At 37.1% G+C, this 26062-nt stretch overlaps 1 protein-coding gene and 1 long non-coding RNA gene across 2 annotated transcripts in view; one reads left to right on the top strand and one right to left on the bottom strand.

Annotated features, from left to right (window-relative positions):
- Positions 1-26062, top strand: part of STK3 (serine/threonine kinase 3) — a 282030-nt gene that overhangs the window by 138337 nt on the left and 117631 nt on the right. The window contains 2 exon segments of the mRNA XM_047842418.1: positions 7156-7293; positions 18578-18703. Coding sequence (XP_047698374.1) covers positions 7156-7293; positions 18578-18703 — 264 coding nt within the window.
- On the bottom strand, positions 607-24682 carry LOC125156409 (uncharacterized). The gene is made up of 3 exons (XR_007148592.1): positions 24186-24682; positions 2624-2747; positions 607-759 (listed from the first exon to the last, which is right to left on the bottom strand). It is a non-coding gene; the product is annotated as an uncharacterized LOC125156409 (long non-coding RNA).

Raw genomic sequence — 26062 nt, 5'->3', positions numbered from 1 at the left:
TTAGTATTCTCTGTCTGCTTCAAAATTGCATTTGAGGGAGTGGTAATAAAAATGTAGATTTGTACTTTTGTGTTCACATCTAATAACCATTTTGTTATCCTTCTCCTCCCCCCCCCCACCCCTTGCATCTCCTTTCTTAATACTACTTGGCTAGTGATGATTTAACTCCTTGATTGCTAGGCAGTTAGAGTGCTAGAGTCTTTTAGACCCAAAAAGGACCCTGAAAAACATGTAGTCCAATGTCATCACTTAAATGAAAAAACTGAAGCTGCACGATCAGCCAGAGGACGATTGAGAGCTCAAGCCTGTTTTTCTGACCCAGATCCAGTGTTGGCTTCATTTTGTTGTGTTGTTTGCCATCTTATTTGTGTAGTCTTTTAAAAATTATTATTCCTATATATCATTTTTAGAAGCTATATATTTTTATTTGACTTAGTAGCTTCCTGCCTATGGATTATGTTTGCCAGCAAGAAAAATTAACAGCTGTGTTTATTTAGTTCTTTGAAGTTTTATAAAATGCTTTCTCATTCCTTATCCCATTTATTTGTTATGAAGATAACCTTTTGCTCATATACCTGAGGTTCTTGAATAGTGGCACAGATTCCTGTGTTATTCCGGCATGTCCTTGCTTCTGTATATTCACAAACCCAGCTACCTTAGCTTCAGGCATATGTGTTGACTCACTCCACTGAGATTGCAGAGTGCAGGCATTATGCTTGCTCAGCTCCAGCTCTTTCCACGTGTGGGTGCTCCTGGAGTCTAAGGCATGAAATTCCAAGCATGGAATGAATTATTTGTCTTGAGGCACTTACATTTTTTGGCTTCTTTAGACTATTTGTGATCAGGGAAGTTCTTTTTAAAACGTAATCAGAGGTTCAGGGGCACCTGGGTGGCTCAGTTGGTTGAGCGTCTGAGTTTGGCTCAGGTCGTGATCTCACAGTTCGTAGGTTCTAGCCCCGTATCAGGCTCTGCGCTGAGAACTCAGAGCTTGGAGCCTGCGGAGGATTCTGTATCTCCCTCTCTGTCTGCCCCTCCCATGCTCGTGCCTTCTGGCTGTCTCAAAAATGAATAAACGTTAAAAATAAATTTTAAAAAACTCAACCAGAGGTTCAATATGTAGTTAAGCAACACACTGTGTAGCAACAAATACAAGGAAAATCATATTGTTTATTGTACTAACATTCTTCAATCAAAATGGTGTTAGAGATAAGATAAATTATATGGCTGTAAAGTGTGTCCATGCGATTTGGTTGGTGGCAAGGGAGGGAGTGAATTGTTAGTCTAAGGCTAGCCACTGATTGCTAAAACTTTCTACAGCAGGGGCCTATTACCTAATTAGCTCATACAAAACCTAGGGATTCTTAAGAAGATCCTTTATGATGCATGATTAGGTTAAATTAGTTGAACAAAGTTAAGCCTGTGAGAAAATCTGCCCATTTGTTATTGATTATCTAACCTAAAAAAATAGAAATAAAAGGTATAGTGGTTTTCCTGGAGCCTTTCAGAGTCTCTGCTTTTGGTAGACCATATAATGAGACTTACTTGTTTGAACTATATGCAGTTCAGCGCTTGTTTGAGACTAGAATGTGAACCTTTTAGGATTGCTTTATGATAGTACTGGGTAAATAAGAGTTAGGGTTCAGTTTTTTTATCCTTGAGTTTCTAACAGCTACTGCAGAGGTGAGCCTTATATGTTAAGATTATCAGAAGATAAGACTGCAACTTATTGACTCAAAGTTCAAAGGAGAGCATTAGCTACAAGAACATAAATCACTGAGTTGTTATCCATCAGTTTGTAACAAGTGCAGATGAACAACATTTATCTAGACAATCTAGTATCATTTACCTGCAGTTTGAGGTCAGTATATAAGGGCTTATGTGGGTGCTTTGAACTGTTTTGCAGAGATGAGAGTTCAAATTTATTTTTATTCTTTAATTGAAGTAGCAGGTGGTTTTGTGTGCCCTTTCCAGCAGCTGATATTAACCCCATTTTGCCCATCCTTGAAGCCAGATTAGGTTCCATTTCAGCTATGGAGCTGAGATGAATTAGGTTATTTACAGAAGAACTTTATTTTCCAGCACTTCATTGTTTGCTATTTGTTTCACGTGTTAATTCCGCCCCCCCCCCCCCCAAGCTGACTGTGAGCTCTGTGGCTTTGAGATATGTGTTTTATTTTAAAATCTGTAATAGCAGGGCTCACAAAGTTAAATACTTGAAAGAACCATCAGGTAAAGTAGATAATTGAGCCAGACTAAATGGGGCCATGTACAAGGGAGAACGTACATCCTGGGTGAAATCAGCCTGATTCCAGCAGATTCTTACCTTTTGGGAGTGTGAACTTGATAGTGACTGAACAAAATATGCCCACTAATGTTATTTGGCCTTTGGCCTATCAGTCTGCAACTTCATTTAGAACGTAGTTTTGAACACACAGAAAGTACTTGATAAATGTCATTTGACGTGCTTATTGTGTCATAAAACTGGCTGTACTGCTTTTGAAAGAACTGTTAGATGTAAATATGTGTGATATGATGTGAGATGTGTAAGAATATTCTCTTCTATGAAAGGATTTTCCCCTTTTGAAAGAAGATGAATAGACTAATAAAAGAGATTAACTCTTACCCTAGAATCAACAGACTTGGATATTGAATCTTCACTGCTTTGTCCATGGAAAGTCCTTTGGATCACTTTCCGAGTTAGAAGCCGGTGATAACACACTGTAGCAACTTGCTGCATATTCTAAGGGCTTTCAAAAAAATGATGTAGTGAATTGTTAGAATACCTGAGTGCCTTGCAATTAAGGTATTGTTTTTTTTAATTTCTTGAATTCTAGAGTAATCTTTCATTCTTCCTTTTTTTCCACCCCTCCCTCACAATGTTGGCAAGATATATTCTTGGTTACTCTTTTGTAGTATCTCCTCTACCTCATTTCTTCCATTTCATTTCCGTAGAAACCACCCTCGTTTGAACTCTTTATTACTCGTGTTGGGCCATCTGTACTAGCCCCTAACTGCCTTTTCTATTCCATATTTAGAGTGTCTCCAGGGGTTTTGTTCTTGTTTAATCTACTTCTTGGGTCATAATCAACCTAATCAAGAACAAATACACACACACACACATTTCTTTTCAGTTGTGTACTTTCTTGCTGACCAAACTCCGTATTCTCCATTTCCCTTCTAATCTTATTTCCTATACCTTACCAAGCAGTCAGTTGTTCTCTGCTCCTCCTGATGGCCTGTTTCTACTCTCCTGCTTATCCTTACACTGTTTCTACTAAGGGGAATGACCTCTGTTCCAAATGCCTTGTTATCATTTATTTTATTATTATACTGTTATTTAATTCTTTTATTGTTTGTGCTTTCATTGACAGACTAGGTTAGAAGCTTCTTAAGGGTAATGACTTAAGGGTAGGGTATTTCCTGCTGCTTCTTTGAGCTCCATTTAATGCTTAACACCATGCTTCATCTGCAGTAGGCACTTAAATATTTCTGAACTTGATTATTACTTAATGTTTTCCTTCATCCATATTTTTTCTTTGTGGTAAGATATACACAGCATAAAATTAACCATTTAGAAAAAAAAATTTTTAATGTTTATTTATTTTTGATAGAGAGAGAGAGAGGGAGAGAGAGTACAAGCAGGGGAGGGGCAGAAAGAGTGAGGGAAACACAGAATCCGAAGCAGGCTCCAGGCTCGGAGCTGTCAGCGCAGAGCCTGACGTGGGGCTCGAAACCATGAGTCGTGAGATCATGACCTAAGCCAAAGTCAGATACTCAGCCAACTGAGCCACTCAGGCACCCCCAAAATTTTCTTTTTAAGGTTAAATAATATTCCATTGTATGTGTGTATACAGTGTAAACACTATGTTTTCTTTATCCGTTCATCTGTCAGTGCACACTTGGGTCACTTCCATCTTTTGGCCACAGTGAATAATGAGTCTATGCATATGGGTATACAAATATCTCTTCCATGCCTTTACTTCTTTTGGGTACATACCCAGAAGTAGAATTAGGGGATCATATGGTAACTTTATGTTTGATTTTTCAAGGAATCGCCATACTGTTTTTCAAGCAGCTGCACCATTTTTACATCTCTACCAGCAGTGCATGAGGATTCCAACTGCTCCACATCCTTGCCACCACTTGTTATTTTCTGATTTTTTTTCTTTAATAAAAGCCATGCTAATGAATGTGAGACATATCTCATTGTGGTTTTGATTTACATTTCTGTAATGATTAGTTATGTTGACTACCTTTTCATGTACTTATTGGCCATTTGTATGTTCTTTGAAGAAATACCTACTCGAGTTCTTTCTGTCTTTTGAGTTGGGTTGTTGGTTGTTGAGTTGTAGGAGTTCTTTATACATCCTAGATATTAAACCTCTACCACACATAGGACTTGCAAATATTTTCTCCCATTTCGGTTGCCTTTTCATCTTATTTATAGTGTGCTTTGATGCACAAGTTTTAAATTTTGATGAAGTCCAATTACCTATTATTTTTTCTTTTGTTGCCTAGATTTTGGGGGTCACACCCAAGACATTATTGCCAAATCCAATGTCTCGAAGCTTTCCCCCAACATTTTCCTCTAAGTTTTATAGTTTTAACTCTTATTGTTATGGTCACTGGTCCATTTTCAGTTAATTTTTGTATATGGTACAACATAAGAATCCAAATTCATTTTTGTTGCACCATTTATTGAAAAGACTGTATTTTCTCCACTTAATGGTCTTTCCCTCATTCATTTTTCATTGAATGACCTTCACCTTTATCGATGGTCACATTTGTGATTATAGGAAGTTTTAAGGTCATTTCTGCCACTGCCTTATCGTAAAGGCTTAAAACTTGCTTATGCTTTCTTCTCCGCTTGGAAGAGGAGGGCCTGTGAAGACAAATACGTTGAAAACATCATCAATTGTCATTTCTCTGTTCTCTTACTAGCTGCTTGTTTAGATTCAGTAACCCTCTTTGCTTTGTACTTCACCTTCTGCTTCTTGAAATATAGTAGAAGCATTAGAATACTTTGCTAATCTTTTAAATAAAGGCCCTTTGTGGGTCTAAAATTTTGGTTTTAAGTCACTTAGCCTCTCCGGCCTTTTGATTCCTTTTCTGTTAAATCGTTGAGCTAAATGATCTGTCATATATCTTTTATTATGGAAATTCTATGGTTTTTTTTGTTTTTTGTTTTTTTTTTAATTTATTTTTGGGACAGAGAGAGACAGAGCATGAATGGGGGAGGGTCAGAGAGAGAGGGAGACACAGAATCGGAAACAGGCTCCAGGCTTCGAGCCATCAGCCCAGAGCCCGACGCGGGGCTCGAACTCACGGACTGCGAGATCGTGACCTGGCTGAAGTCGGACGCTTAACCGACTGCGCCACCCAGGCGCCCCGGAAATTCTATGTTTTTAAGATACTTGTGAATGACTTTGAACAGTTCATAACTCCAGTGGAGAGTGGAACAGTTTTATTATAGCAACAAAATACATTAAAACTGGTATCCCCAAGAATATATTATCTTTGTTACTTTTTCTACAGCTGTGGTTTCTCCATATATGAACAGAAGTTTTAAACATAATTATGATTACTTTCAGTGGTAAAAAAAAAACTGGTTTCTGAGTATTGCTGTGGTTTGTAGTATTGCCATTTTTATTTTCTTTATGCAGTAAGGAAATTTGTTTATACATGAAGAGAGAAGACCACCAAAGCCAGGCAAAAAACTGAGAATAGAACAGAGACAAACACCTCCCTTCTAGAAAGTCCAAGAATTCTGCAGCCCAGAAGGGAGTTTTTTGGATGTTTCACCCTAACTACATCTTTGAGGGGCACATGTTTGTATGTTGCATATGCATATATTAAGATTGCCAAAAGCCATTTTTTCCTCATCTCACCTGTTGTGTTGACTGTATAATTATATAAATTTACTTGTTAAACTACAGTTAGTTATGGTTGAATTCATTTTACTTTGTAAAATTTTTGTCATGGCTGTGTTTGCCTCTTGTTTATTAATAATATTATGTGAAAATGAAAATGGTAATAGCAGGGGCTCTTAGGTGACTCAGTCAGTTAAATGTCCAACTTCGGCTCAGGTCATGATCTCACGGTTTGTGGGTTTGAGCCCCGCATTGGACTCTATGCTGACAGCTCAGAGCCTGAATCCTGCTTTGGATTTTGTGTCTCATTCTCTCTCTGCCTCTCCCCAACTTGTGCTCCGTCTCTCTCTGTCTCTCAAAAATAAATAATGTAAAAAAAAATTAAAATAAAATGGTAATAGTGTTTATTGAGTGCTTGATACATTTGTTTTAACTTTATTGTATTTTCATTTTTATATCTTTTCAAAGAAAATGATGTTTTAGTGATAGTATTTTATCAGGAACTATTATAGATGCCCCAAGAGAGAAGTAATTTCATTACATACAGTGATTTCCTAAGAACATTAAGAATTAATTCTCTTGGTTGAGAAAGGATAACTGGGCAGCTAGGAGGACAAGGATGGCAGGAAGGCTTTTTAAAACTTTTGAATTTTGAACTTTCTGAATGTATTTAATTAGTTCTAAGTTATTAATACTAAATTATATCATTAATAACAAATTTAAGTGGTATATTACCTTTAATACTTTTCATTTGGAATCCTGATTCATGTAGTTAGAAAAGGAAATAAAAGTTTCCTTGGCTCTATTAGTATTATTTCTAATCACGGTAGTAATTTTATTTATACTTATATATTCTGGATTGCAGAAACAAATTGGACTGCTGCTATCCATTTTGAGCAGGAATACTTATATGAAACTGAAATGGGAAGTAAATCTGGCATGCAATAGCAAAATTAGGGAATATATCTGTTTAATTAGAGAATGTTCCTAATTTGGTAAAAGGGTTAGAATTGCAGTCTTTTTTGGAGACTGATTAAAAATAATAGATAAAATAAAGAATGATGTGCTCAATGAGCTGCAATTCAAATAGAGGAAATTTAATGGGAAATGATTACATTAGTAGCAGATGGACTTGCTTCCTGAATTGCAATCTTACTGGAAATCCTAGAACAGCTTAAATTTGTTTTTCAGATTTAGGGTCTGATAGAAAGATAGAGAGATTTGTTTTTTTGGTGTGCTCTTGTGATTCTTACTTAATTTCTTTTGGCTATTTCGTTTTTGCTAGGCTATTTTTATGATTCCCACAAATCCACCACCAACATTCAGGAAGCCAGAACTTTGGTCTGATGATTTCACCGATTTTGTTAAAAAGTGCCTCGTGAAGAATCCTGAGCAGAGAGCTACTGCCACACAACTGTTACAGGTCAGTGCTTATGCCTGAAAGGGAAAGATATTTTCTTCATACCTTGTAGCTTTCTCACATTGACCAGAATTGCTGTGGCTTTTATTAACCGATTTCTCAAGATGTAAACCTCTGAGGAAATATGGATTGACAAAGACACACACGCCATTCTTCGCCTACCTGTTCTCTGTGTCTCGGTTTTCCTTTTCTGTTTTCCAAATTCAGTCTTCTGTCTTTTCCCTTTTTTCTATCTTTGTTGTTGTCAATTCTTCCCTCCAAAGTTGTTTAAAACAAAACTTCTAAAAGGTTCTCAATGCAGAAATGAGTTATTTTCTCCACTGTTAGTATTTTTTGTGCTTTTTTCCCCTGCTGTATTAGTCCTTTTGGCCCAGCATTTCTTTCTTCACTTTTTGATATACCATAAGGTATATAAATACGAGATCCCTGAGCTCCTTGAAAACACCTTATGTTGTGTATATATATTGATTACATGATTACCTAAATACTTTCAGTACCCACCCCCAACTACAAGCAGACTCTTTATCCAGAGTGTCAGGAGGTTTTATTTTTTATCTATGTTGGCATTTATTGTGATTAGAAATAATTTAATACTTTTGATAAGCATCTGTGTCTTTATTTTCCCAACAGAATTGGCTTAGACCTCTAAGCTAATAATCAATTGATATTTGGAAAATAATTCTTGATATTTGGAAAGGAATTCTTTTTTGACCAAGCAATCATACTTCTAGAAATTCGTTCTACAGAAAATGTTAACCATTGCTGACATAACTTATGTGTAGAAGTATTCATAGTACATTGTAATGACAGAAGATCAGAAACAACATAAATATCTGCCAACAGTTGGAAGCAATCTAAGGTCCACTGAGAGGAGTAATTGGCAGAGTATACACACCTACACATACATATATGTATATATCATTGTAATTTAGTATAATATATTACTATATTCATTATAATATTCAATCCTATATACCCACTGATATGTCCTATTAATATATAATCAGTAATATCATATATTAATCATATGTTTAATTATAATGTCTTTCACTTATAAATTGTGTGTGTGTGTGTGTGTGTGTGTGTGTGTGTGTGCGCGCGCATGCACCAGTGCTTGCAGTGGAGTAGATCTGGAAAAATAATCAAGAAACTGACCTCCAGAGTAGGTAACAGTATGGCTAAGAAGCAGGAGTGGGATAGAGGCATACATTTTGCTGAATGCTCTTTTTGAGCCTTTTGAGTTCTGTGTTATATGCAAATATTGCCTTTCAAGAATTAATTAATTAAAACTTTTATTTTGAGATATTGTCAGCATTACAGAGGAATTTTGAGCACATAAATCAGGGGCCAGTTGGTATTGTTATCATGTTGAGTATCCAAATTATTCAGCCCCAAGGAAGACCAGAAAGAAGGAGGGGGGAAGCAAAACAAAAGTGGGACAGATAGCACAAAAAATGATGGTTAAAATAAATCCAAATATATCTGGTAACTGATATTTTGGATAACATAACCAGTATTTCTTTGTAGTCTTTCTTCCATAATCTTTTCTAATCTTAAGAAAAGATATTCTGGCTTTTGTTTTGTTTTTTTCCACTTTGAGTATTTAGGATAGAAAAGCAGTTGAGAAATACTCTAGTATAATTCCCTTATTTTGTGGATGAAGGTCTTGAAGCCCGAAAAGGTTAAACGACTCACTGAAGATCACACAGTGAAAGTGACTGTTGTGGGTTTATTCCATTTGTCCCCCAGCTCCACCCTTTTTCCACTCTTTTCTGCCCAAAAAGTTGGCCTAGATGGGCTACATTAACAAGCTCTGTTACCGTCTAGCCTCTAGTTGGGTTTGGCTTAACCATCCTTCTTTATAACAAGAACTGTATAGTGCATATGAGCCAATATTTGCTTTCTTGATTTTTTTTTCCTATTGTGCTATTGTTAACCATTCAAGGCCCTTTGTTATAATGTGCCCTTGCTTGTCTAGCCTCGTAACTGCCCTTTGCTACCTTTTTTTCTCCTCTATAAATTTTGAAATAATGGACTTGTAGTTTATTATACAGACCATGCTCTTTCAATCCTCTGTACCTTTTTTCACACTGTTTCCCCCAACCCTCCTAGTTAAAAACCCCCTTCACCAACAGTTTCCTTCTTACTCTTCTCTAATTATTTCTAATTCAAATTAGGTACTCCTCCAGGAAGCCTTCCTCTCTCATCCTTGTTAAGGCTAGTTGTCATTCCTCAGTGTTCCCAAAAGTGCATATCATTTACTGGTATCCAGTACTTAATACATGTATATCAGATAGAATAATTATCGTGAGTCTCATTAGTCTCATTTGAGTCTTATTTGCTAGGTGCCTGGAATCCATTCTGTCTTTTAAAGGAGTTTTGCATATGTCTTACATATTATGAGTTGAATTATAACTCTCAGAGGACAGTCTTATTACCAAGTTTTAGTGCTCAGAGGACAGTCTTATTACCAAGTTTTAGTGGACACATCTACAGCCTACATGTACAGATTATACCATGTTAATTTCTAGACCCTGATAAACAGTTTTTAAGAAATTCATGCTGAATTTTTTATAGTGTTTTTTTCTCCAGGGCACAATATAAATAATTGTGTAAGCTTAAAAGAATCATAGACTGAAAGGATCCTTTGAAATTATTAGTGAACTCCTAGTAGTTTTTAAAAGATGAGTAGATTGAAACCCCAAAGATATTAAAGGACAGGGTTCAAGTTCAGCCTAGTGGCACTAAAGTTCCAGATCTCAAGATGGTCCTTGTATCTGCTGGTGGGCAGCCTAGAACCTGAAGTGAGCTCCTGCCCCAGGATGTATTTCTGTGAGACTGTGAGGTTGACTGAGATCTGCCATTATTTGAATTGACCCCTGAGCTTGGCTAGAACAGATGATGTCATGGGTTACTCTGTGAACTCCCATGGAACGTGACTTATTCTTCCATTTCACCAGTTCAGCTGAGGAGTAGAACTTTATCTACCTTGCTGTCCCTCCCATTTGTAATAGTCAAAATATTTTCTCTTCATACATAGAGATCTGTGTCAAACAGTGGTAAAATATTTGCTTTAACCTTTAAACAATTGAGAAAACTCAAGAGAATAAGGGTAATCTATTGTATTTACCCTATTTTTGCTCTTTCCATTGTTCTTTCTCCTAATGTTTCACAGTCCCTTCTTTTATTACTTCCTTTGTGTCTAGAGGACTTCCTGTAAGCCATTCTTTTAAGGTAGGTCTGCAGTAAGAAATTCTCTTAGTTTTCCTTCATATGAGAATATATGGATTTCCTTTTCTTTCCTGCAGGATATTTTCACTAGCTATAGAATTCTTGGTTGACAGGTTTTTTTTTTTCCTTTCAGCACTTGAAAAATATTGTGCCATTTCCTCTGATATCACAGTTTCTTATGAGCACTCTACTGTCTCTTTGTTGGATTGTTTTACCCCTTGCTGTTTTCAAGATTTTTTTTCTTTGTCCTAATTTTCACAGGTCTAATTATGTGTCTAGGTATGAATTTCTTTGGGTTTATCCTGTTGGGGGTTTGTTTACCTTCTTAAGTCTGTAGGTTTTTATCTCTTACTAGTTTAGGAAAGTTTTTGGTCATTATTTTTTCTAATGTTTTTTCAGTCCTACCCTCTTTCTCTTCTCTTTATTATGACTCCATTGATACAAATGTTAGACATTTTGTTTTAGTCTTATAGATCCCTGAGATTCTGTTCATTTTTATGCTAGTCTATTTTCTTTCTGTGGTTCACATTGTGTACTTTCCACTGTTTTATATTACAATTCACTGATTCATCCCTCTGTCCTCATCTGCTGATGAGCCCATTCATTGAGTTTATTGTCATTACTGTATTTTTCAATTCTAACTTTTTCATTTGTTTCTCTTTTATATCTTCTATTTCTTTCTGGAGACTTTCCAATTTTTCATTTGTTTACAAGCATGTTTGTAATTACTTGTTGAAGCATTTTTGTGATGACTGCCTTAAAATCCTTGTTACGTAATTCTAACAGCCATGTCATCTTGATGTTGCTGTCTGTTGACTGTCTTCCCATTTTAGTTGAGACTTTCCTGCTTTGTTGGTATGGTGAGTGTTTTTCATTTGGAACTGGGACATTTTGGGTATTATGGTGAGAGTGTAGATCTTATTTAAATTTTCTAACAGGTGTCCTCTGATGCTGCTTCAGTGAGGGAAAGGGGCCCCATCTCATTTCTGCCAGGTAGCAGTAGAAGTCTGGTACCCTGACTTGGTCTCCTTTGACATGTGTGTGCTGGGGTCCCTTATTACTGAACAGGGGTGAGGGCTGGGGCGCATCTAGTGGCCTCTCCTAGAACTGCAGGGCCTCATTATAGCTTGCTGGTGATGAAAGTTCTGACTCTCCAGTGGGCCTCTGTCTGATTCCACTCCAGCAGGGAGGGGGTGGGTTTTTGTTTGTTTGTTTGTTTGTTTGTTTCATTATTGCCTGGTAGGGGTGTAAGTCCAGCCTGCAACACAGTCTCCGCAGACACTTCACACTGGCAGGGTGGCTGACATTTTGTTATATGGCCTGATAGAAGTGAAAGCCCTAGCCTGATACTTGGCCTTCTCTGATACCACCTCAGTAGAAGGATTGGACAGCCTCCAGAGGTTAGAAGTCTAGGTTCCTCATTCAGCCTTTGCTGGTGGGGGAGGGGTCAGTGTTTTCTGTGTAGTGTTTGGCTGGACTAGATTGGTTGTTACCTAAAACTTTTGTCTTGTTAGCTGTCCTTTCCTGATCTCTTGGCTTGAGAGAGCAGGCTTTTGTAGGGTTTTTGTTTTTGTTTTTTTCACTTGTGTCCATTGGTATTTCTTAGTTGTGCTGGCTTCTCTAGTACCTGATCTGGGATAAGTGAGGTAAAACAGAAAAGCATGGAACTCAAAGCTGTGTTCTACCCCAAATTCCAGAGTCCCTACCCATTTTGGCACCTTCTCTCCATCTTTCAGAATCTTCCTATGTTTTGTCCAGGGTTTTAATTGTGCTTTAATGGAGAGTTACAGGGAAAAGTATGTCTATTCATTTTGTCCAGAAGCAGAAGTCTCTCTTCAATTCACTTTAAATTCTTGTTTGCTATGAAGTTTTTTTGAATAAATCACTAATTTGAATTCTGTCAGTTCAGAAATTGGTAATTCAGAACATGAACAAAATTTAAGAGGCACTATCTCAGATTTTAAAAGCGGTAATGTTCAGGCAGCCTTATTTTAAAGATACATGATCAAGAATGTGGTAGGTTGATTTGGGGTATTTCCTGTCACTACAACATAAGTTCAGGTGTTTTATGAATTCTCACCCTTTTTTAGTTAAAAAACATTTTTTTTAATGTTTATTTTTGAGAGAGAGAGAGACAGAGTGTGAGCAGGGGAGGAGCAGAGAGACAGAGACACAAAAACTGAAGCAAGCTCCAGGCTCTGAGCTATTAGCACAGAGCCTGATGTGGGACTCGAACTCAGGAGCCATGAAGTCATGACCTGAGCCAAAGTCGGATGCTTAACCAAATGAGCCAACCAGGTGCCCCTCACCCTTTTTTAGTTTTGATTTTCCTTTAGATGCATTTAGAAATAGCCTTTTAGAATTTGGTGTGCTTATCTTTTTCTTACTGATTCTTTTAAAAACTCTTGTGATCACCTTCTTGTCTGATATAAATGTTACAAATAAACTTTTTAATTCATATTTTTTGTCGTTTATGCATTTTTAAGTTATATGTATCCAAATCATCTTTTTCTTTTGTTTTATGGCATTGGATTGAACATATAAATATTCTCCTATATTACCCTCTTGTTCTCTGTGTTTCTATTTTTTTAACTTTCACCTCCTTTCATCTATCTGGAATTTATTTTCGTGTTTCTGTGATAAAGATCTAGTTTAAATTTTCCCACAAAAGACAGGCATTATCTCAGCATTATCTCAGTTATTTTTGCTCAGTGATTGAAAATGCTATCTTCATAGTATGACTGTTTATTTTGTGTATTATATTCTATTTCTGGGGACATTATATTTTGTTTCATTGCTCTTCCTATTCTTAGAGTAGTACCACATGCTTCTCTAGGCATTTAACAAAAAGATGTAGCTTCTTTTTACTAATTTTTCTGTTGATTCAATCTGATTATAATATCCAGAAAGTTTTTAAATTTTTTTTTGTCTATTTTCTCAGTGACCAAAAAAGCCCCACTATTTCCTGTGTCTTATTTATTTAGAACCTAATTCTCTAAAATTGTTTTGAATCATAATGTTGTATTAAGTTTATAAGTATGTTTCTTTATATTACGTCCCTTGTAAACATTAAATGACTGTTTCATCATGTACTGTTTGAGCCTTCACTTCTATTTTATTTGGACCATTTTATTCTTGATACATTTTTGTGTTTGACTACTATTTCATTGCCTATCTTTGACTTTTAACCCAAGTTTTTCTTAGTATGCCTCTTATAGAAACATGAGTTAGACTTATTATAAATATATCTCATTTAGAAAGTATGTAGTTGAATTTATCTTGTAAACTAAGTGTCTTTTAGTGCTTAACTACAATACTATTTAATAAATGGAAATTCAGCCCATTTATTTACATTGGTGTATCTTAATAAAATTTAAATCACAGTTGTCATGTTTTACTTTTGTCAACTTGTTTTCTCTGTATTTGTAGTTATTATGTTGCTTTGCATTTTTAATTTTACCATCTGCTACTTTATTTTTATTTTATTTTTTAGAGAGGGGGAGGAGGCCGTGGGACAAAGAGAGAGAATCTTAAGCAGGCCACACTCAGCATGGAGCCTGATGTGGAGCTTGACCCACTTCCCTAGGATCATGACCTGAGCCAAAATCAACAGTTGGATGCTCAACAGACTGAGCCATCCAGGCACCCCACTACCTGCTACTTTAAAAAAAGCCTTGAAAAACAGTCTTTAAAAATCAGCCAGGGGCACCTATGTGGCTTAGTTGGTTGCGCGTCTGACTTTGGCTCAGGTCGTGATCTCATGGTTTGTGAGTTCGAGCCCCACATTGGGCTCTGCACTGACAGTATTGAGTCTGCTTGCTATTCTCTCTCTCTCCCTCTCTTTCCCTCTCTCTTTCCCTCTCTCTTTCTCTCTCTCTCTCTCTCTCTCCCTCCCTGCCTCCCTCCCTCTCTGCCCTTCCCTGCTTGTGCTCTTTCTGTCTCTCAGAATAAATAAGTAAACTTAAATCAGCCAGTGTTTGATAAAATTTCTCTTCTGACTGTCAAGAATCCTCAAATAATATGGCCTTGTTCCTCAAGTACCCTTTTAACTTTTTTAGCCAGTTCCTCTTTGTTGGTCAAAATTATACCTGTAGCAGTTATGTAGAGAAGACATGAGTGCAAGTGAAATCAGATATGCTGAGATTTTGAGATTAAGAATGTTGAGCCCTATAGACTAATAGTAACATAATACTGAATAAACTTCATGAAAATAAAATTGAAGTAGATTGGATGAATCATATATGTACTTTGGTATTTTTTAAAGATAAAACTGTGGCTTGCAGGATTGGCTAATAATTTTCCCTGAGAAGATAAAGTATAATACAATTTGAAATTTCTGTGCCTTTAAAAAATTTTTTTTAACTTTTATTTTTATTTATTTATTTTTTCTTTTGAGAGACAGAAACAGAGCCTGAGTGGCATAGGGGCAGAGAGAGGGAGACACAGAATCTGAAGCAGGCTGCAGGCTCTGAGCTATAGCACAGAGCCTGACACGGGGCTCGAACTCACAAACTGTGAGTTCATGACTTGGGCTGAAGTCGAATGCTTAACCGACTGAGCCACTCAGGTGTCCCATCTGTGCCTTTTTAAAGAAGAACAATTCTGGGGCGCCTGGGTGGCTCAGTCAGTTGGGTGTCTGACTTTGGCTCAGGTCATGATCTCATGGTGCCTGGGTTCGTTGGGCTCTGTGCTGACAGCTCAGAGCCTGGAACCCGCTTCGAATTCCATGTCTCCCTCTCTCTCTGCCCCTCCCCCACTTGTGCACTCTCTGTCTCTAAATAAATAAACATTTAAAAAAAATAAAGAAGAATAATTCTACTAGTTCTCAGTTTTTTGTACTGTTGGTCTTCTTCCACTTCTGTTAATATTGGTCACTAAATCCTTTTTAAGAGTTCTTCTGTGGGGCGCCTGGGTGGCGCAGTCGGTTAAGCGTCCGACTTCAGCCAGGTCACGATCTCGCAGTCCGGGAGTTCGAGCCCCGCGTCGGGCTCTGGGCTGATGGCTCAGAGCCTGGAGCCTGTTTCCGATTCTGTGTCTCCCTCTCTCTCTGCCCCTCCCCCGTTCATGCTCTGTCTCTCTCTGTCCCAAAAATAAATAAAAGTTGAAAAAAAAAATTTAAAAAAAAAAAAAAAAGAGTTCTTCTGTGAGATTCACTATTTCCCCTCACTTTTTTCACCCATGTTCTTAATAATTTACACTTTTGTTATTATAGTCTCTTCCCACTCTATTTCATGTCTAAACTCTACTGCAAGATTATGCTGTCAAAGACATTCTTTTCCTTACATTATTTTCTTGCTTATGTAATTGAAGTGGCTCTCAGACAGAATCCAGGCATCTCATTTTTAGCATTTATCCTTCTTGTCCCACTGTTTTCTGGATCTAAATTCCCGGAACCCCATTTCTCTAAATAGTGTTTCTGTTTTGGCTAGGTGGATCTTCCTACTGTGTTCTGGCATACATCTCTTATCTTTGTGTGTTTGTTCATATTGTTCATACTTGTCCTCCTCCCTAAAATGATCTGTTTCTTCTGTGTGAGGTATCTGAGATCGTCACATTACCTTTTCTTCTGCTCTTACATTTCTTAATCATAAATCATATAGTCTGCATCAAACCATCATTAATGTAACTTGTATGTCACATTGTAATTTTCTGTATGTATCTTTTATTTCTTATTTTATTTCTTATTTCTTATTAAGTTGCTTAAGAGCAAAGAACATATCTTCAATTATTACTTTTTGAGACCTTTCCACAAGTGTTCTCAAAATTTTTAGAGTCGAACTGGGGTTCCTTCCTGCTCACAGCTCCACCATCCTCTGAGACACTGTATTTGTCTGTTTTCCAGCTTCGTAGAAAGAGACGAACTCACGGAAGAGTGCATAAGGATCAGATCTTAGAGTGGAGCACACCACTTGTACTCACAACCCATTCATGAGAGCTTAGTCACACAGTCACAACCAACTGAAAGGGGGAGACTGAGAAATGTAGGATCTAGCTGGGTTGCCATACATCCAATCCCAACTCTGTTTTAGTGGATGACTGGGAATCTGCACTGCAGTTATGTCACTAGCTCTTAATTTATCTGGCGATTAGTTTATAACTGTTATAGAAGAATTTATTGGTTCTTTGCCATCAATTCTAGTATTTCTGTAATCTGGCAAAATTCTTCCATATAGTTTTCCCAAATGATATGTTCACCATTTTATTTTTTTTTAAATTCTATTCTAAATGTGTATAATTTCTTCTTTAGCACTACTTTTTTGTCTTTAAGAATATTTTTATGTTCTGTTGATCTTTATTAAAATAACTATCTATGGATATGTAATATGAAAATTAACATTTTGAAACTATATTGCTGCCCCAAAATAAGGTTATTTATCTCAAATTGTATTTGTAACCTGTCCCCTGCTTTCTCTCACACTCCTTCTCCCTTTCCCCAATAAAAAAGTCATTGAAAACCCAGGTCTATCCTGGTGGTTTCCCTTCTATTTACCAGAAATGTAGCAAACTCAGATATTTTCACTAGATCAAGATGCTATAAAAAAAGAAGTTAGGGGCGCCTGGGTGGCGCAGTTGGTTAAGCGTCCGACTTCAGCCAGGTCACGATCTCGCGGTCTGCGCGTTCGAGCCCCGCGTCGGGCTCTGGGCTGATGGCTCAGAGCCTGGAGCCTGTTTCCGATTCTGTGTCTCCCTCTCTCTCTGCTCCTCTCCCGTTCATGCTCTGTCTCTCTCTGTCCCAAAAATAAATAAACGTTGAAAAAAAATTAAAAAAAAAAAAGAAGTTAAAAGGTGTTTTGTACATAGCATAGAAGTGAGACAGTATTTATTTTCTGAAAAATATTTCCTTTATTACTGTTTCTCCATTGGAGATGATTATATTATTCAAAACATAATAAAGTAAAAAATATGTAAAAGAAGTAACAGAATAGTTGCCCTCCTTTTGAGCCACTGATTGTGGCTGTCAGTTTATGAAGATTAATTAAAATTTGTATGTATTACCAAAATAATTTTATTTTCATATGTAATATAATCACCAATCTCTCATTTTTTATGAGAATTTTTAATTAATTAAAAAATTTTTTTAAGTTTTTGTTTAAATTACAGTTAGTTAACATTCGTTTTGGATGTAGAATATAGTGATTCAGCATTTTTGTATAACACCCAGAGCTCATTACAAGTGCACTCCTTAATCCCCATCACCTGTTAAGCCATTGCCCCCCACCCACTTCCCCTCTAGTAACTGATCATCACCAACCTGTTAAAAAATTCTTTATCTTTTTCACTATCTAATCTACACTTCCTTTGGACAATTATACATACATATTTAAAAAAATTTTTTTTTAATGTTTACTTTTGAGAGAGAGAGGGAGGCAGGCTGCAAGCAGGGGGAGGAGCAGAGAGAAAGGAAGACACAGAATCAGAAGCAGGCTCCAGGCTCTGAGCTGTCAGCACAGAGCCCAACGCGGGGCTCGAAACCACGAACTGTGAGATCATGACCTGAGCCGAAGTCCGTTGCTTAACCGACTGAGCCACCCAGGCACCCCTGGGCAGTTATATTTTTAAATTTTTTTTAATGTTTATTTATTTTTGAGAGAGAGAGAGAGAGAGAAAGACAGAGTATGAGCGGGGAGAGGCAGAGAGAGAGGAGTCTGAATCAGGCTGCAGGCTCTGAGCTGTCAGCACAGAGCCTCACTCACGGCTCAAACTTCTGAACCGTGAGATCATGACCCGAGCCAAAGTCAGATGCTTAACCAACTGAGCCATGCAGGAGCCCCTGGACAATTATATTTTTAAGGGTAATGTAATGTAGTTTTATTAACAGGATTGCATGTTTTGTGTGTGCCTTAATGGTTCTCCAAAAGCAAGTAAACCCAAAAACAAAATCTTTATTTCTAAAGCAGCTGGAATATTCTCTTTTCTTAATATATACATTTAATTTTAGTTGAAAGAACAATTGAAGCCTGTGATCCTGATTAGCATTTATGTGTTGTTTTAACATATTTTAGATATAATTCAGAGAAATCTTTGGAATTTATACCGTTGAATTTTACTTTTCCAGCACGCTTTTATCAAGAATGCAAAGCCTGTATCAATTTTAAGAGACCTGATCACAGAAGCTATGGAGATCAAAGCTAAAAGACATGAAGAGCAACAGCGAGAACTGGAAGAGGAAGAAGAAAATTCGGTTCGTAATTACCCTCAAAAAGTTGATTTTTTTCCTTCCAAGTCATTTTTCTATAAATTTGGGGTTTTTTTCTTTAAATATGTCAATAGCACTTATTTTATTATACAAGGAGATGTGTTTATTAAATTTCAAAATATATTTTGTTTGCATCAAATGTTTGCTATCCTTTCCTGATGTCTTAAGAATTAGAGTGTAGTATCTAGTATCTAGATGACACTCAGTGTCATATTTGGTCAATTTTGTGTCATATCTTCTAGAACTTTCTTTCAACTGGCTATCAATTATGCTGTAAATAAAGGGTACCACAGTAGAAGATGGGTTGCTAGAGAAAGCAGGAGGACCATATAAGAACCTACCCGTTTATCCCATTTACTTTATATTCATGCATCAGTGCATCTTAATACCAAAATAATTATGTCTCACATTTTATAATGTTTAATGCTTATGTTCTTCACTAATGATGTTTTTCTTATTTCAAATTATAATTTTTTTTCTGGTTTAAGATCCAGAGATGAATACCTCATGGTACTCAGATAGTTGTAAAATCTGAAAGCACAAATGTCATTTTATTTTTTTACTGATTGAAATGTCATTGAAAATATCTGTATTTTCCCGTAGACTTTTTTAATCTTATAGTTTTAATCGTCTACAAATAGTATTATTTTGCTAATTACACTTAGTTTTAGTTTCAGAGACTGGTTATCCAATTGGGATTTCTTTTGAAATTCTTTTACCCATTTCACCAGTTATTAAAACTTGTATCATGTGGTAGCTGAGGACAAGGACAAATATGCATCTTTGCAGAGCTGATTTACAATCATATTTTTTAGATTTGCAACTACGTCGGTTATTCATTTGGCAGTGACTGTGGACTGCCTTGTGAGACAGATGTTTTGAGCTTATATTCCAGATGTAAGATTTTTACTAATGAATTTGCCATTCACAATTGTAAATAACATCTCTTTAAAGGTTTTTGTTTTTTTTAATTTATTTACTTTGAGAGAGAGAGAGAGAGAGAGAGAGCGAGCATGAGTAGGGGAAGGACAGAGAGAGAGGAAGAGGGACAATCTCAAGCAGGCTCCACACTGTGCAGAACCCAAGGCGGGGCTTGAACTCAAGAATCATGAGATCATGACCTGAGCCAAAATCAAGAGTCAGACACTTAACTGATTTAGCTACCCAGTGCCCCAAGTTTTTGTTTGTTTGTTTTGTTTTGTTTTGTGTTTTGTTCCTTTGGGATTGTGTATCCATTCTATTAAAGTTAAGTAATATGGAATGAGGTAAAGACCTTGGTTCTTGCTTTCAAAGGGCTTTATAGCTCCCACCCTGGGTTCCTGTGTGATAATAGATATAGTTACTGATTTTTCTCCAATTAACATTTGTAAATGTTAATTTTTTTCTAGATTTTTTTTTTATTTTTAAAAGTACTTTTGTCATATATTATTTCATTTGATCTTTAAAAAAAGGAAGATTGGTCATGTACTATATATGTTATTATCCCATTTTGCAGATGAGGGAGATTGGGTTAGGAGAGAAGTGATTTACCAAAGTTCATAAAGCTAATGAGGAACCAAGAATAAAACTAGGTCTTGTACTTGTATGCTCCCATGTTCATTCACTAATACTTTATGCTCACTTTTTAATCAAATGTTTATTACTTCAAAAATAAGCAACATCGGATTATCAAAGTTGTACAATTTCTGATAAGTTTATATTCACAAAAATGTCTGTTTTTTGCCCTTATGTGGTGGTACCCGTCTGCCTTTCTTTCACCTTGTGCAGTTTTCTTATGGGTGCTGGGCTGGTGGACTGCCTCCAATTATCTGTCAATGGACAAGTGATTGTTTTGCTTAGTTCTGTCTTCCTGTACTTAACTGTAGACCAGTTTCCACTTTTGATGGATAGGGAAACATTGATTACTCCAGGGCTTACCAGTTTTTACTGGTTTTAAGACCTTAACGCTAGTCACTTAGGTTACTTTCTGCCACTTGAGTGCTCTCTTTCTTCATTTTCTTCTTCTCCACTGAGCTCCAGCCACATTGATCTTCTTTCAAATTTTTTATTTTTAATGTGCCAGAAACCTTTCCTCCCTCTGCTTGAAACATTCTTCTTCCCAAGAACTCAAGTCACTTGGTTCTCCTCACCTTTTGAGGCTCAGCTTTATATATCATGTGTCCCAAAACTTAGCAGCCTACCACAATACACATTTATTATTTCATGGTATCTGTAGATCAGTTATTTCAGAAGTGGCTTAGTTAGATGATTTTCAGGGTTTCTCATGAGGTTGCAGTCTAAGTGTTAGTGAGAACTGCAGTCAACTGAAGGCTTGACAAGAACTGGAGTTCTAAGGTAGCTCACTCATGTGGCTGTCCTGGGGCTGCTTCAGTTCCTCGCTGCGTGGACTCTCTCTAGGGCTACTTGAGAATCTTCACAGCATGGAAACTGGCTTCTCTCAGAGGAAGTGATCCAAGAGAAAGAACAGGGAGGAAATCTCAATGCTTTTTATGACCTACTCTTGGGAGTTACATACTGTCACTTCTGCCACATTCTGTTTGTTAAGAGAAGTTACTGGTCATAGAAATGGTGGAGTAGGGAGCTCTAAGAATCTGTGCCTCCACAGAAACAGCCATTAAGTTGGAAGAAAATCAAGTGACAAATCAACTTTTTCAAAACACTGAAATCGAATAAAAAGACTTACAGCAACCAGGATAGTGCTTACTGAAGAAGGAGGCTGCTAAATTTTGGTAAGATAGTGTTGTGGCATTTTTGTCTATATGCCTGCCATCCCCTATTTTCTATTTCTTTTTCTTAAAAAATTTTTCTTTTTAATGTTAATTTTTGTTGAGAGACAGAGTGTGAGTGGGGGCGAGGCAGAGAGAGAGGGAGACACAGAATCTGAAGCAGGCTCCAGGCTCTGAGCTGTCAGCACAGAGCCCGACGCGGGGCTCGAACTTGCAGACCGCGAGATCATGACCTGAGCCGAAGTCCGACGCTTAACCAACGGAGCCACCCAGCACCACCACCGCCCCCCCCCCCCCCAGCCCCCATATTGTAGTTCAGCAGCAGCCATGGGAACAGCAGTGGAGAGAGATGGTAGGGGAGAGCAATAAGAAGCTTGTGCTCAAAAAATTGTGGCTTTGCATTTTGACCTGTCTGGTGGTTCCCTGAGGGACCAGCACAGAGGCTTGCCTTTGTTTTGGCTCTGTTGAACTAGAGCAGCTTCCTGGATGGTGTCTGTAAAAAACAGCTAAATTTAGTAGAGCTAATAAACAAGTTCAGCACAGTTGGAGGGTATAAAATCAACATACAAAAATCAGTTATGTTTTTATGTACCAGCAATAAGTGACGGAAAAAGGAAATTAAATAAACAGTTCTATTTACCATAGTATCCAAAAGAATGAAATATTTGATAATAAATTAAAAAAATTTTTTAATGTTTATTTTGAGAGAGAGAGAGAGAGAGAGAACAGGAGCGAGGGAGGGGCAGAAAGAGAGGGAGACACAGAATCAGAAGCAGGCTCCAGGCTCTGAGCTGTCAGCATAGAGTCCAGTGTAGGGCTTGAACTCACAGACTGCGAGATCATGATTTGAGCCAAAGTCAGATCCTTAACTGACTGAGACACCCAGGTGCCCCACCTGAGAATAAATTTAAGCAAGGAAGTAAAAGACTTGTAGAGTGAAAAGTACAAAACATTGCTGAAAGAAATTAAAGAGTACCTAAATCAATGGAAGGATATCCCGTATAAATGGGTTGGAGGACTTACTATTGTTAAGGTAACAGTATTCCCCAAAGTGATTCACAGATTAATCCAGTCCCTATCAAGATATCAGTGGTCCTTTTTGCAAAATGCGAAAACCTATCCTCAAATTCAGATGGATCAAAGGGACCCCAAATAGCTAAAACAGTATTGAAAAAGAAGAACAAAGTTGGAGTACTCACTTCCAAATTTCAAAACTTAGCATAATGCTGTAGTAATCAAATGTGATACTGGCATAAGGATAGACATATAGACCAATGGATTAGAATTGAGAGTCCAGAAAAACCCATATGTCCATGGCCAATTGATTTTCAACAAAGGTGTGGAGACTCTTTGGTGGAAAAAGAACCATCTCTTTAACAAATGGTAGTGGGACAACTGGATAGCCATGTAAAAAAGTGAACTTGGACCCCCACCTTTCATCATATACAAAGGCCTTTTAATATAAGATCTAATTGGATGGACCAGCAAACCAAATATAAGAGCTAAAATGTTAAAACTCTTAGGAGAAAACAAGTAATCTACCTGACTTTGGATTTGGCAGTGGATTCTTAGAAAACCAAATCACGAGTAATAAAGAAAAAAAATAGAAAAATTGAAATTTATCAAAATTTAAAACTCTATATATCAAAGGATATCATCAAGATATGAATGGGAGAAAATATTCATAAATTATATACCTGGTAAGGGTCTAGCATTGAAAATATATAAAGAACCGTGGCACCTCAACAACAAAAAGACCTAATTGAAAACTAAGGAAAGAATTTAAGTACGCATTTCTCCAAAAATACACAGATGGCCAGCAAGCACATGAAATGAGGGTCAGCAACATTAGTCATTAGGGAAATGCAAGTCAAATTCACCATGAGATGTTGCTTCACACTAACTAGGTGTGCTGTGATTAAACAAAAGCCAGGAAAATAACCACTGTTGATAAGGATATGGAGAAATTGGAACCCTCATACATTGCTGATGGAAATGTGAAATGGTACAGCTGCTGTGGAAAATAGTTTGGTAGTTACTTAAAACATTAGACATAGAATTACCATATGATCTAGAAATTCCACTTCTAAGTATATATCCGGAAGAATTGAAAACAGGTACTCAAATAAATACTTGTACATGAATGTTCCCAATACCATTCACAGTAGACAAAAGTAGGTTAATTGTGGTATATACACACAATGGAGTTTTAGCCATAAAAAGAAATAAAATAGGGATACATGCTACAGCATGGAAACCTTATACCAAGTGAAAGAAGCCACACATAAAAAGTCATGTTGTATCATATGAATGATCTGAAACAGGTAAATCTTTAGAAACAAAAATCAGATTAGTGCTTGCCAGAGACTGGCCAGGGGGTGGGGGACGGGGCAGGGAAGTAGGGGAGATGGGGAATGATTGCTTGATGAGTGAAGTGTTTTTTGGGGTGGGGGGGGTGATGAAAATATTTTGATACCTTATCAAGATAATGGTTGAACAACCTTGTGAATGCACTAAATGCCACTGATTGTACACTTTAAAATATTTTTATGTTACTTGAAGTTCACCTCAATTAAAAAATAAAAACAAGTCACTTAGTCTGCCCCACACTTAAGCAGAGAATTAGACCCTACCTTTTCAGGGAGAATTTCAGGGAACTTATGGGCATGTTTTAAAACTAATACAAAGTGTCCTTTGGCTACGAATTATTTACATTCTTTGCCCATGTGGAATATACTTACTACTTCTTGATAACTGTCTCTTCTTCACTCTGAGTATTATCCCTTTACATTATCAGCTCCCAGTTCAGTATTTTGTCTTCTAGATCACATTTGGAAAGAGATGAGAATCCTTTAGTCTAGCTTATCTCAGTTTGAAGACTGGCAAATTAAAGGTTAGTTATCTGCCCCCCACATACCCAAAATACAGTGCTGGGTCAGGCATAAGACTATCACTATAGACGGTTGTTTTCAAAGAGTGAGGACAGGAGGCACAATAATTAGCAGTCCATGGCAATTTTGGAATCCAGCCAAGAAAGTGTTAGAAGTTCTATTTGATTATTTCAGTTCTATTCCGGCCCTGTTTCTCAATGACTCTTTGCTGTGCCCTCTGAGTTCTTGCTTCTGTTCTCTGTGTCTTCCTTCCTTTTTCATAGGAAGACAGCCTATGTTTTGAACTAAATCATTTTCTCAGCCCCTTCCTGCCTGTAGAAGTTTGAGACTCCAGAATCCTCTTTTCATTTTGTGCTTTGTCCTAGTGAGACCATGCTGGTGGTGTTTCTGCCAAAAAACAATTGTGTGGGCACCCTATAAATCTTATTGTGGTTCACTCCATTAGACCAGGCGACACCCCTACATTTTGTTGAAATAATTGTTTCTTTACCGTGGTCTCTCCTAAGGCTGCTACGGGACAATGCCTTTAAGCTTCATAAAAGCCCTATTATGTATTTAGCTCTTTCTGAAGTCTTAGTAAAGGATTTTAAGGTCACCAATGCAGCTTGATTTTTAGACAATTTTTTCTGAAGGTGCCTTGGATTTGATGTTTGCTTGGAAGCTTTTTCATAATTGTAGCATTGTTTACTGTCTGTAGAGGCTAGGGACTTACTAAACCAACGAGTCCTGATTCCTTTTTTAGTTACTCTTTCTTAAGCTTTTCTCTCTCCTTGTGCATTTTGTTATAAGCAGTAAAAAGAAACCAGGCATCACCTTAACACTCTGCCTAGAAATCTCCTTAGCTAGATGATATACCCAGTTTAACAGGTACATTTTTTACTTCCTGGTTACTGTAGATGACAGTGTCCTAAATTTTCTGCCACAGTGTAATAAGAATATCTTTTCTTCAAGATTCCAGACATTTATCTTCCCTTCCTCCTTAATGATGATCAGTCTTCTAACAGCCTTTCATGGCTCTGTGGGCTGGTTCTAATAGTCTCTTCAAAGTGCTTCCAGCTTCTACTCGCTGTACTGCTCCAAAGCCATCCCATCGATTTAGGTATATGTTACTGAGTCCTGTCCACAGTCAGGGTGAAGGGAGTTAGGTTCCACCCTTCGAGGGGAGTACTCCCAAAGTATTGTGGACAAATTAAAAATCGCATCAGGTTTTTGGTTGTTGTTGTTGTTGTTGTTGTTGTTGTTGTTTCAAATAATCCTTAATTCTTTGGAACCGACCTAGCATTTCTGAGTAAAATTATTACGTTCTTTTTTGTTGTTTTTAATTGGAATCATAAGAAAAAATTTAAAGTCTTAACAGAGTCCTAGTTTGAACAGTATTCACGTGCTTTGCTTTCGATTATGTTCTCAGGCAGCCGCTTCCATCTTGAGGTCATTTGTCAGTTTTCCCCCAATACAGTATACACACATGCTCACAAGAGCAGTGATAATGGATCTGAATTCCTCCTACACAGGTAAAAGTGTATCTCTACATTGCCAACATTTTTAGCAAATTTTTAAATCGGTAGTCATTTTCTCTCAGAAACATCCACATTGAAGGCTCAAAGTCTTTCATAGTTTGTCTTTATACTGTACATTCTTTTGGGATTCTCTTGCAGATTGGCTTAAAATTGGATTACATATACAGTTTTAAAATAAGACAGCTGAATACTCATAGAACTACTGTCTCT

Source organism: Prionailurus viverrinus, chromosome F2 (assembly GCF_022837055.1).
Source record: "Prionailurus viverrinus isolate Anna chromosome F2, UM_Priviv_1.0, whole genome shotgun sequence".
Taxonomy (NCBI): domain Eukaryota; kingdom Metazoa; phylum Chordata; class Mammalia; order Carnivora; family Felidae; genus Prionailurus; species Prionailurus viverrinus.
The sequence above is the reverse complement of the archived record's forward strand: the minus strand, read 5'-3'. Positions and strand labels throughout refer to the sequence as shown.